General features: G+C 44.2%; 1 protein-coding gene across 1 annotated transcript in view; it reads left to right on the top strand.

Annotated features, from left to right (window-relative positions):
• The window catches only part of LOC139563184 (ALK tyrosine kinase receptor-like), an 819,033-nt gene extending 805,813 nt beyond the window's left edge, over positions 1–13,220 (top strand). Inside the window, exons 26-29 of the mRNA XM_071381520.1 lie at positions 5,325–5,426; positions 5,676–5,810; positions 6,789–6,879; positions 7,136–13,220. Of these exons, the coding sequence (XP_071237621.1) occupies positions 5,325–5,426; positions 5,676–5,810; positions 6,789–6,879; positions 7,136–8,200 (1,393 nt within the window). The 3' untranslated portion in view covers positions 8,201–13,220. The remainder of the gene's footprint in view (positions 1–5,324; positions 5,427–5,675; positions 5,811–6,788; positions 6,880–7,135) is intronic.
• The last annotated feature ends 260 nt before the right edge of the window (positions 13,221–13,480 follow it).

The following is a 13,480-nucleotide window of genomic DNA, read 5'->3' as shown; positions in this document are numbered from 1 at the left end:
GTACAGTTGATTTGTCAGAGGACAGACCATTCACAGAGACAAACTGATATCTTTCCGACACGTAAGATCTAAACCAGGCCAGAACTTGTCCGTGTAGACCAATTTGGGTTTCCAGTCTCTCCAAAAGAATGTGGTGATCGATGGTGTCAAAGGCAGCACTAAGGTCTAGTAGCACGAGGACAGATGCAGAGCCTCGGTCTGACGCCATTAAAAGGTCATTTACCACCTTCACAAGTGCAGTCTCAGTGCTATGATGGGGTCTAAAACCAGACTGAAGCATTTCGTATACATTATTTGTCTTCAGAAAGGCAGTGAGTTGCTGCGCAACAGCTTTTTCTAAAATCTTTGAGAGGAATGGAAGATTCGATATAGGCCGATAGTTTTTTATATTTTCCGGGTCAAGGTTTGGCTTTTTCAAGAGAGGCTTTATCACTGCCACTTTTAGTGAGTTTGGTACACATCCGGTGGATAGAGAGCTGTTTATTATGTTCAACATAGGAGGGCCAAGCACAGGAAGCAGCTCCTTCAGCAGTTTAGTAGGAATAGGATCCAGTATGCAGCTTGAAGGTTTAGAGGCCATGATTATTTTCATCATTGTGTCAAGAGATATAGTACTAAAACACTTAAGTGTCTCTCCCGATCCCAGGCCCTCGCAGAGCTGTGCAGATCCAGGACAGCTAAGCCCTGGAGGAATACGCAGATTCAAAGAGGAGTCCGTAATTTGCTTTCTAATGGTCATGATCTTTTCCTCAAAGAAGTTCATGAATTTATTACTGCTGAAGTGAAAGCCATCCTCTCTTGGGGAATGCTGCTTTTTAGTTAGTTTCGCAACAGTATCAAAAATAAATTTTGGATTGTTCTTATTTTCCTCGATTAAGTTGGAAAAGTAGGATGAGCGAGCAGCAGTGAGGGCTCTTCGGTACTGCACGGTACTGTCTTTCCAAGCTAGTCGGAAGACTTCCAGTTTGGTGTGGCGCCATTTCCGTTCCAATTTCCTGGAAGCTTGCTTCAAAGCTCGGGTATTTTCTGTATACCAGGGAGCTAGTTTCTTATGACAAATGTTTTTCGTTTTTAGGGGTGCAACTGCATCTAGGGTATTGCGCAAGGTTAAATTGAGTTCCTCAGTTAGGTGGTTAACTGATTTTTGTCCTCTGACGTCCTTGGGTAGGCAGAAGGAGTCTGGAAGGGCATCAAGGAATTTTTGTGTTGTCTGAGAATTTATAGCACGACTTTTGATGCTCCTTGGTTGGGGTCTGAGCAGATTATTTGTTGCGATTGCAAACGTAATAAAATGGTGGTCCGATAGTCCAGGATTATGTGGAAAAACATTAAGATCTACAACATTTATTCCATGGGACAAAACTAGGTCCAGAGTATGACTGTGGCAGTGAGTAGGTCCAGAGACATGTTGGACAAAACCCACTGAGTCGATAATGGCTCCGAAAGACTTTTGGAGTGGGTCTGTGGACTTCTCCATGTGAATATTAAAATCACCAAAAATTAGAATATGATCTGCTATGACTACAAGGTCTGATAGGAATTCAGGAAACTCAGAGAGGAACGCTGTATATGGCCCAGGAGGCCTGTAAACAGTAGCTATAAAAAGTGATTGAGTAGGCTGCATAGATTTCATGACTAGAAGCTCAAAAGACGAAAACGCCATTTTTTTTTTTGTAAATTGAAATTTGCTATCGTAAATGTTAGCAACACCTCCGCCTTTGCGGGATGCACGGGGGATATGGTCACTAGTGTAACCAGGAGGTGAGGCCTCATTTAACACAGTAAATTCATCAGGCTTAAGCCATGTTTCAGTCAGGCCAATCACATCAAGATTATGATCAGTGATTAGTTCATTGACTATGACTGCCTTTGAAGTGAGGGATCTAACATTAAGTAACCCTATTTTGAGATGTGAGGTATCACGATCTCTTTCAATGATGGCAGGAATGGAGGAGGTCTTTATCCTAATAAGATTGCTAAGGCGAACACCGCCATGTTTAGTTTTGCCCAACCTAGGTCGAGGCACAGACACAGTCTCAATGGGTATGGCTGAGCTGACTACACTGACTGTGCTATTGGCAGACTCCACTAAGCTGGCAGGTTGGCTAACAGCCTGCTGCCTGGCCTGCACCCTATTTCATTGTGGGGCTAGAGGAGTTAGAGCCCTGTCTATGTTGGTAGATAAGATGAGAGCACCCCTCCAGCTAGGATGGAGTCCGTCACTCCTCAGCAGGTCAGGCTTGGTCCTGTTTGTGGGTGAGTCCCAGAAAGAGGGCCAATTATCTACAAATTCTATCTTTTGGGAGGGGCAGAAAACAGTTTTCAACCAGCGATTGAGTGCTGAGACTCTGCTGTAGAGCTCGTCACTCCCCCTAACTGGGAGGGGGCCAGAGACAATTACTCGATGCCGACACATCTTTCTAGCTGATTTACACGCTGAAGCTATGTTGCACTTGGTGACCTCTGACTGTTTCATCCTAACATCGTTGGTGCCGACGTGGATAACAATATCTCTATACTCTCTACACTCGCCAGATTTAGCTTTAGCCAGCACCATCTTTAGATTAGCCTTAACGTCGGTAGCCCTGCCCCCTGGTAAACAGTGTATGATCGCTGGGTGATTCGCTTTAAGTCTAATACTGCGGGTAATGGAGTCGCCAATGACTAGGGTTTTCAATTTGTCAGAGCTAATGGTGGGAGCCTTCGGCGTCTCAGACCCCGTAACGGGAGGAGTAGAGACAAGAGAAGACTCAGACTCAGACTCCGACTCGCTACATAATGGGGAGAACCGGTTGAAAGTTTCTGTCGGCTGAATGAGCGACACCGGTTGAGCATTCCAACAGCATTTCCCTCCAGAAGCCATGAGAAAGTTGTCCGGCTGCGGGGACTGTGCGGGGGGATTTATACTAACGTTACTATCTGTACTTACTGGTGGCACAGACGCTGTTTCTTCCTTTCCTACACTGAAATTACCCTTGCCTAACGATTGCGTCTGAAGCTGGGCTTGTAGCACAGCTATTCTCGCCGTAAGGCGATCGTTCTCCTGTATATTATGAGTACAGCGACTGCAATTAGAAGACATCATGTTAATGTTACTACTTAGCTTCGGCTGTTGAAGGTGTTGACGAACCATGTCCAGATAAAGCGTCCGGAGTGAAAAAGTTGAATGAGGGAAAAAAGTTGCGATGGAAAAAAACTAAAAATATAAACGGTAATTAAAAACAAAAACAAAACAAAAAAACGTAAAGTTGTCAGCTAGCAAAGTAAAGTTGGCAGCAAAACGCACAGCAACAAAACGCACAGCAACACAGCAACACGTAGACATCAGGGAGAGGCATGTGTAGCCGAGTAATCATAGGGTCCAGTGAGTAGCTAGGCGAGCTGGAGGCATGCAGATGGGCCTCAGGGGAGCGTCGCAACGGGGGAGCCTGTTGAAACCACCTCGGACAGTTACGTCGGCACAGCAGTCGTGATATATCTGCGGTGCTCTGTGTCGGCAGCAAAGGGTTCAGGCCACTTGGCAAAAGAGGTATTGAAGCCCATGGATTATCTGATGGATTTCTTCGGCTAGCCGGGGGATGGGCTGATGGATTTATCAGGCCATCAATGGTTGAGAAGAGCTCTCTAATTATTCAGATTATTAGTGATCATGTTATAAAAATTTGACTGTCTGGCATTTCTAATTGCCTTGTTATATTTGCCAAGTTGCTCTCTCAGAATATCATAATGGACCTGCAACTTTGACTTTCTCCACTTCAGCTCTGCCTTTCTCCAATTTCTCTTTAATTGATTTGTTTCCTCACTCATCTAAGGGGCTCTCCGTATGGATGCTGCCTTTTTCAACTTTACTGGAACTATGGCATCAATGGTTGCCCTTAATTTGCTATTAAAGTTATCAACGAATTCATCACAAGAGGAAGGCAGAATAGGTGATGGTGTATTGTTCATACACTCAATATCTGTATCAACTTCAGATGTAAGACAGTGTTTCTTAAGATTATATTTTAAGATTCTTCTATTGGTTTTTAAATCCATCCACGATTGTGGACTCTAATACATGTCAGACATGCTTTTAAGTTATGTGCCCAGTAGGTCCCTCAGGTCCTCTGGTACTGGCCTTTTAACTATCCCAAAGCCTAGGACCAAGAGGCATGGCGAGGCAGCCATTAGTGACTGTGCCCCCAGCCTCTGGAATAGCCTGTCGGCTGAAATTGTGGACATTTTTAAAAGAGATCTTAAAACACACCTTTTTAGCTTCATTCAGTTTTTCTTTCAGTTATTTTCATTGTTTTTATTAGTTTTTTCTTGTGAAGCACATTGTGTTGCATTCCATGTCTGAAATGTGCTGTATAAATAAAGCTTGATTTGATTCAACACAATCATGAAGTTTGTTGACGGCAGTGGTGGGCCTGATCACCGGCTATGATGAGACAGCCTACAGGGATGAGGTCAGTGACCTGGCAGTGTGGTGCTGGGACAACAACCTCTCCCTCAACATCAAGATGACCAAGGAGCTGATCGTGGACTACAGGGCTGCAGTGGAGCGGGTTGAGAGCTTTAAGTTCCTTGGTGACCAACTCACCTTAAAGGCCTTATTAAACTCACCTTAAAGGCCTTAAAATGACCCACTCACTCACATGTGCACAGTTGTGAAGAAGGTGTGACAGAGCCTCTTCCCCCTCAGGAGAATGAAAAGGTTTGTCATGGGCCGTCAATCCCTCAAAACATTCTACAAGGACACACCCAAGAAATACTCACATCAAACCACACCCCCACGGCAACTCACGTTTACCATCTGTCATGGCCACCAGAATTTCAAGAGAAGCAAGCCAAAAATCAATGCAAAATCAGCGGGTGCAGTTCCAAGTTAACTTTTATCTTCTCAGTGTGTGTTTGGGACCGGTGAAGATGAAACAGGCTGAGGCTGTTATCAGCGGGCAATCTGATAACTCCACTGCGTATCAGATAACAAGCTCACAGCAGGTGCGTGAGACAGTTTAAAACAACTCGGTCTGTAAAAAAATGAAAATAATCCCCCCCTTTCTCTTGAAGGAGGACTGAGGACTTTCGTGGGCGTCCACTCATTCTGTTACAGTTATTGTACAATTCCACTAATTGGATCAGCACGGCGCAATATCGCTGTGTAAAAGGAGGATCCAATTATTAGATCTGATCGTGTGCTGTTTCTATGGAAACACTGGTGTGACTGAACTTTGGCCCTGCCCTCTCTCTTTTCATCCCTTTCTCTACCTGTTGTGCAGTAAATGGAGTCCTGCAAAAGCACTAAAAAAATCAACTGTGTGTGTGTCTGTGTCTCCCCACAGGGCCAGCTACTACAGAAAGGGTGGGCGCGCCATGCTGCCTGTGAAGTGGATGCCTCCGGAAGCCTTCATGGAGGGGATCTTCACATCCAAAACAGACACGTGGTACATTTCATTGTAACGCACTCCCAATAACATCTTGAATGTCACCCCCTTTCATTTCACCCCTCCAGTCTACCTCACCTCCCTCTCTCTGTCCTCACCTCCCTCTCTCTGTCCTAATGGAGAATATACTTTTTCACCTTCTGAAAGCCTCACTCCTTCCTCCCTCTCTCCTTCACCCCTGTCACCTTTATGATTCTTTCCCTCCCCCCGTCTCCTTCTTCCTCCTACCTCTCTCCACCTCTCTCTCAGGTCCTTTGGGGTGCTGCTATGGGAGATCTTCTCTTTGGGCTATATGCCCTATCCCAGTCGCAGTAACCAGGAAGTGTTGGAGTTTGTCACCAGCGGGGGAAGGATGGACCCTCCCAAAAACTGCCCAGGGCCTGTGTAAGTCCAATATACCACCAAAACAATCACACTTCACCCAAACACATGTAGCAGATGTGAGCTAGCAGGCTAGTGAAGATTGAAAAGGGAACTGTCGCTCAGTCAACTTCCGCCCCTTTCTGAACTGACACTCAGACAGATGGAATTTATGCTGTTACACACATAACACACCCTCACACACAGCATACAGTTTTCACTCATGCACACACAGTATGCAGACTTACACAGGGATACAAGCGTACAAACACACACACTCGCACACAAAACACACCCATAACTTCTCAGACTATCACGTGCTCGCCACCCTTTTCTTCTTTGATATTTTTTCACACAAAAACAGACACAGTCACCATGTAGTAAATGGCATCGTGACTAGCTCACATTACCACAGCATTTTACACAAGTGTCAAATCAGCCCTGCTAATATTTTTTTTTTGCTTGAGTTGATGTCTCGGTGGGGTACCCCAGGGTTCAGTTTAACCCCCACTGACTTTCCAACAGTAATCACTCAAACTAGTTGGATGTTACACTTCATTGACCTCATTGTGTGTGATTTTGTCAAGGGTATTAGTGTATGGGGAAACATGTTTTTTAATTGTGTTTGTCAATGTGTGGTCTCGGATATCCCATCTCGGACCTTGAAATATCGTGAGCTAGGGAGCAAAGGCACAAGGTCTGGGGAGGATGTCAGCTTCTCTTGTAAATTTCAAAAGGACTCTTCAGATAGCCAACTCACCAGACAAATCACAAGTTTCGGTAGGCGAGACTTAAAATGCAGGCAGGAATTGTGCTCATGTTTAGCTAAGGTTGCAAGTGGATATGGCAGTGACGTTACCGGTGACACTTCCCCTTTCTGACTCGTCCTCTTTTTCCCAACTGATGCCGCAACAGACGTTTAGTACAGATGCTTTAGCTGGAGCATTGATACATTCTCTCTCTCTCTCTCTCTCTCTCTCTCTCTCTCTCTCTCTCTCTCAGGTACCGGATAATGACACAGAGTTGGCAGCATCAACCGGAAGACAGGCCCAACTTCTCCACCATTTTGGAAAGGATTGACTACTGCTTACAGGTAGAGAGCCTCTGCACACCTCTGCACTTGAAATGTGCTCAAGTATTATTATGACTGTCTAACTGCCAAGAGATTATTTTAATATGTTTGACTATTTTAAGAAGTGATATAGCTCATAACCTGTCTGTCCATGTAAAATCTGTATTCCTTTTGTGAATTTCAAAAAATTCAGACATTGGTAATGTTAATATCATAGTTTATTGTCCACCATTGTTAGTGTCTAATGCTAGTACCATTGCTCCTCTATCCTCTCCAGGACCCCGATGTGGTGACTGTTCCCTTGCCTGTGGAATATGGCCCCCTCCCTGAAGAGGAGGAGCGGGTACCCATGCGCCCTGAGGACCCCACGGCCTCCCCCCTGCTGGTGTCCACTCTGATGCCTGACGGTGCGGGCCCCGCACCGTCAGCCCCCAAGCCCACCGAGGCCACTGAGGCTCAACAACCCCAGCCCCACCCCCAGACATTCACCATGACCACAGCCACCTCCAAGGTGCCTCCCCCCATCTCCACCAAGCAACCAAACCCAGACGGTGGCCACGTCAATCTGGCCTTCACCCAGGGCCACCCTGGGGATAAGGAGGGTCGCAATGGGAAACCCACCAACCTGTGGAACCCCACTTACGGCTCCTGGTTCCTCCAGCTGCAGCAGCAGAAGAAGCAGCAGCATCAGCAACAACCGCAGCAACAACAACAACAGCTGCAGCAAAAGCAGGAAAGAGTGGGCAGTGGAGGTGGGGGAGTAGGAGGTGGGAGGGTGCCGGGCGAGGGGCAGGAGCACAAGGGACGGACTGTGGGCGAGGCTGTGGGGGCCCTGAGTCTCCAGCACCAGCAGCAGTTCCAGCCACCATACCCCTTCCATCCGCAACAGCAGATGCAGCTCTTACATCACCAGCAGCAGCAACAGCAGGGGTTCTGCAGGCCGCTTTTGCCACCTCCGCCACCACCCCAGGCTACCTCCTTGGGTACCACTGACCCTACCCCTTCCCCGCTCCTGTTAGATTCGGCCGCCCTACCCCCGGTCCCCCTATTTAGACTTCGCAGATTCCCCTGCGGGAACATCGGCTATGGCTACCAGGAGCAAGGGTTACCCCTAGAGGCAGCCCACCACCACCAGAATCCTGTCTCTGTCAACCCCCCTCCTCCACCGCCCCCTCCCCCGCCACCCGTGGCCTCCCAGAGAGGAGTGGCTGGGACCCAGCTGTCGCTGAGCCACTCGACGATGGCCAAATCCGAGGACAGCCTCCCTCTGCTGGTCACCATGGGGACGGTGCAGGACCCGAGTCTGCCCCGGATGGAGGGCCACAATGCCACAGTGCTGTAGCCCCTACAACCCCCAACCTCCAACTTGCTTTTTGGCTCCCACCTCGGAGGCTGTGTGTACAGACAGATAGGCATACAGACAGACTTGATGATCCACCGTGCAACACTGTGTCAGGACACCTTACGAACAGCCTTCCCGTATCGACACCTTGGTTTCATCCACCGATTGGATCAAGCCATTGCATTGAGTCCAAAATGTTTCATCCCAATGAGATAAAATGGCTGTGGAAATTACAATGGGGTGTTAAAGCACATTGGAGAGCTGCAAAGGACCACTAAGAAGAAAAGGTTGTGGGTTGTTGGCTAGGAAAATAGGAACAATTGTACATTTTGCAGCACTGGCTAGTGTTCAGTAGACAATTGTGGCAGGACGGTTAGATGTTTCCATTCGGTTGAACTAGCTAACTTCTTTGCAATGTGTTCACGAGCCGACTGCTCATCTTCGCGGCTGTCGATGTCAAAGCAACCTTTCACATGGAGTCATGCTGGAAACACACAAACAGAACATACAAACACATAACTAAGAACCATACACATCTGCTAGATGTCTAACTGACTGTAGCATTAGCTAACTTCTTCTCTAGCTGTCATTCATTGCGGGTTATCTATTTCATTGGAAATTCAGGCCTTGGCAGTTGATTCACCAATCAGAAACAATTTTCCCAAAATATCGTGAGTGTCGGACACTGGATTCCTGAGTTTTTTTGTGTTTTTTTTTTACAATGAAGAAAAAATGTGTTTGTTGATGTTTGCTTGCCTGCTTGTTTATTTATTAATTTGTCTATTTATTATTTGGGAGCTCTATAAATTATTAATACACCAACCTTATCCAAATTAATTTGACATACTGTACATGGGTTAGCTATTTGACTTTTTTTTTGCACTAGTCTTTGTCCAACGTCGACTTAATTGAATTAATATAAACCCTTGTGAACAATGACAAATGCACTGAATGTTATTTCAGATAGTTGGAATCAGTACTCATGGTGGTGAAGGTTGCTATGGTATGAGGGTGGGAGTGAAAGGGAATTGTTGGGAGGGTGTAACGGTGCCATGAGTATGTGAGTGGCTGTCTTTGCAATTTAAGGTGTGTGATTAGGTGTGTTTGAGCGAGAGGGAGAGGGAAAGAAAGACGGACAGAATTTTCTTTCTTAGAAGGGCAATACTATGGAGCTTACTGTATACTGATCTTAAATGTTTATTCAGGCAAGTTCACCTTCCATTCCTCGTTAAATATGTTTTATATGTATATAATATGGCCCTCTATGGAAAGACAGAAATTACTGTTCCATGGACTCTTATATGTGGCAATTAATTTAATTGAAAGTGTGCTTTTAAATGAAGACATTTTTGCATTTTTTGGGGAGGGCTTTTTTCAATAATGTTTTCTTGATTCATGACCTGCAAAAATGTATTAAACTACATTGTTGCCTTAGCCAGCAGCAATTACACCATATAGTACCAGTCAAAAGTTTGAACACACCTACTCATTAAAGGGTTTTTCTTTATTTTTACTATTTTCTACAGTGCCTTGCAAAAGTATTCACCCTCCTTGGCGTTTTTCCTATTTTGTTGCATTTTCCTATGTTGTTCCTATTTTGTTGCAGTGTTGCAAAGCCTTTTTGAAATCGGACACGATGGGTAGATTAACAAGAAGTGTATCTTTAATTTGGTGTATTGCACTTGTTATTGTGTGAAAGTTACATATTTCAAAAAAATCTATTTGAATTTCCCGCACTGCCTTTTCAGCAGAATGTTGTCGTGGGGTTCCGCTAGCGGAACGCCTGCGTTAGAAAGGTTAAAAAAATAAATAAAACAAAAACAGAAAAGACCTGCGTGCATATTTATTCACCCCCTTTGCTATGAAGCCCCTAAATAAGATCTGGTGCAACCAATTACCTTCAGAAGTCATATAATTAGTTAAATAAAGTCCACCTGTGTGCAATCTAAGTGTCACAGCATCCCAGTATATAAACACCTGTTCTGAAAGGCCCTAGAGTCTGTAACACCACTAAGCAAGGGGAACCACCAAGCGAGCGGCACCATGAAGACCAAGGAGCTCTCCAAACAGGTCAGGGACAAAGTAGTGGAGAAGTACAGATCAGGGTTGGGTTATAAAACATATCCACAACTTTTAACACCCCACGGAGCACCATTAAATCCATTATTTAAAAATTGAAAGAATATGGCACCACAACAAAGGGGGCCGCCCACCAAAAGAGGGGCCACCCACCAAAACTCATGGACCAGGCAAGGAGGGCATTAAACAGAGATGCAACAAGGAGACCAAAGATAACCCTAAAGGAGCAGCAAAGCTCCACAGCGGAGATTGGAGAATCTGTCCATAAGACCACTTTAAGCCGCACACTCCACAATGCTGGGCTTTACGGAAGAGTGGCCAGAAAACAAACACTGAAACTGAGCTTTTTGGCAATAAAGGAAAACGCTATATCTGGCGCAAACCCAACAACTCTCATCACCCTGAGAATAACATCCCCACAGTGGAGCATGGTGGTGGCAGCATCATGCTGTGGGGATGTTTTTATTGGCAGGGACTGGGAAACTAGTCAGAATTGAAGGAATGATGGATGGCACTAAATACAAAGTAATTATTGAGGGAAACCCGTTTCAGTCCTCCAGAGATTTAAGACTAGGAAAGAGGTTCACCTTCCAGCAGGACAATGACCCTAAGCATACTGCTATAGCAACATTCGAGTGGTTTAAGGGGAAACATTTAAATGTCTTGGAATGGCCTAGTCAAAGCTCAGACCTCAATCCAATTGAGAATCTGTGTTATGACTTAAAGATTGCTGTACACCAACGGAGCCCATCCAACTTGAAGGAGCTGAAGCAGTTTTGCCTTGAAGAATGGGCAAAAATCCCAGTGGCTAGATGTGCCAAGCTTATAGAGACATACCCCAAGAGACTTGCAGCTGTAATTGCTGCAAAAGGTGGCTCTACAAAGTATTGAATTTGGGGGGGTTAATAGTTATGCACACTCAAGTTTTCTGTTTTTTTGTCTTATTTCTTGTTTGTTTCACCCCAAAAATATTTTGCATCTTCAAACATGTTGTGTCAATCAAATGATACAAACCCCCCAAAAATCTATTTTAATTCCAGGTTGTAAGGTAGCAAAATAGGAAAAATGCCAAAGTGGTGAATACTTTCACAAGCCACTGTAGACGCTGTAGTAAATAAATCTGAATAAAAACGTCTGTCTTGTCCAGGACCGGAGTCTACGCAGACCGGTGCGCCATAGCCAATCAGAGGTACAGTAGGCCTATATAAAAACAAGCCATTTGCCACAAGGGCCTGCCATCATTCACTTTGAACTGGACTGCCAACATGGGGGTGAATACTTGCGCAAGCCACTGTCCATTGTATAATAATAGTGAAGACATCAAAACTATGAAATAACACATGGAATCATGTAGTAACCAAAAAATTGTTAAACAAATCTAAATATATTTTATATTTGAGATTCTTCAAAGTAGCCAACCTTTGCCTTGATGACAGCTTTGCACACTCTTGGCATTCTCCCTTGAATAAGTAGGTATTCTAAAACGTTTGACTGGTACTGTATATACAAAAGTATGTGGACACCTCTTAAAATTAGTGTATTCAGCTATTTCAGTTGGAATCACATTTAATCATATTTAATCACGATTCTATTCTTCCAACTTTGTGGCAATAGTTTGGGGAAGGCCCTATTCTGTTTCTGCATGACAATGCCCCCCATGCACAAAGCGAGGTCCATACAGAAATGTTTTGCGAGATCAGTGTGGAGGAACTTGACTGGCCTGCACAGAGCCCTTACCTCAACCCCATCGCAAACCTTTGGGATGAATTGGAACGCTGACTGCAAGCCAGGCCTAGTCTCCCAACATCAGTTACCGACCTCACTAATGTTCTTGTGGCTGAATGGAAGCAAGTCCCTGCAGCAACATTCCAACATCTATTGGAAAGCCTTCCCAAAAGAGTGGAGGCTGTTATCGCAGCAAAATTCATATTAATGCCAATCATTTTGGAATGAGATGTTAGAGAACCAGGTGCCCACATACTTTTGGTCATGTAGTGTATACTGGACAATATTGAATAGGTCTTTACCCACAAAATGCTATTTTGAAGAAATATATGTTCATAAATCTACATCATTTTTCTATTTGAATAAGAGTGTTGTAGAATATAAAGTATTCTGAGTGAAAAGTTTGAACCCAAATTGCTTGTGGTCCACTTGTGAATGAATCTATGGGAAATATTTTGAGGATCTAACTTCTTATCCCATTGGTCATCAATCATGTACACATTTACATTCAATGTGCATAGTGTCAACACTGTCAATGCAATCTGCTTTTATACATTCAAAGACATATGTTTTATGTGATCATTACTTCATTATAATGTGCAATCGAAACAACTTTCATGTACGTAAGTCTCAAATGGGTACATGAAGATGAGTGCTAGCCTATGCTAAGCTAAGAGGAAGGTGATTTGAGTGTCTCTAGGAAGTGCCAATGTGTCAGTTGTTTGCCTGTTGGCTTGAATATGTTGTGTAAACCCTTTGCTTGTACGCTCTTTCATAAAGTCTTACAAGCTGTTATAGACAAGTAGTAAAGATATTTGATAATTTGACATAAACTGACTTATACCGGCTGTATTTCTGCCCAAGATGGCAAAATAAGAACATGAAATGACACCGAGAATCGATAGAACATTGCTCAAAGATTCCCAAAAACGATAACATTCAAAATGATTTAATTTTTCCTTTAAGGTGCTGTCTGGCTTATGACAGAGGGTTCACGTAACATGCTGCACACTTTTCCCAATCAACTGTGTGTTCACATTATATGCGGTTTCTTTGCAGCAGCACATATCTCCATTGCTCCTTGTAAAAAACAATTGAACTGCAGCTGTAAAATGTTGTTATTATAAAGTATTGTACTATGACTCTGGTAAACCCTGTAAGTTGCCCTTCAGATGACATCTGCCAAAACTGAATAAATTACTATATAATGACTATTGCTTGGCTGCTACCATACTTGACTAACCTCACTCAGACATACAGCTCAATTCAAACTTGATTTGCAGTATTTTACACATTACAGTCAGATACATATTTGTTTAGTCCCTATGGCGAATGCAAAACACAGCAACTAGACTCCCTCCACAGGTGAATTAGGACTTCCTATACAATATTGTTAGAGGCCTTTAATTGTTCAGACTTAATTAGATCATTTTCTTAAATACATATTTCTTGAGGAAGTCACGCATCTCGCAAATT

This window comes from Salvelinus alpinus, chromosome 33, assembly GCF_045679555.1.
Source record: "Salvelinus alpinus chromosome 33, SLU_Salpinus.1, whole genome shotgun sequence".
NCBI lineage: Eukaryota > Metazoa > Chordata > Actinopteri > Salmoniformes > Salmonidae > Salvelinus > Salvelinus alpinus.
This window is presented reverse-complemented; position numbering and strand designations above follow the sequence as displayed.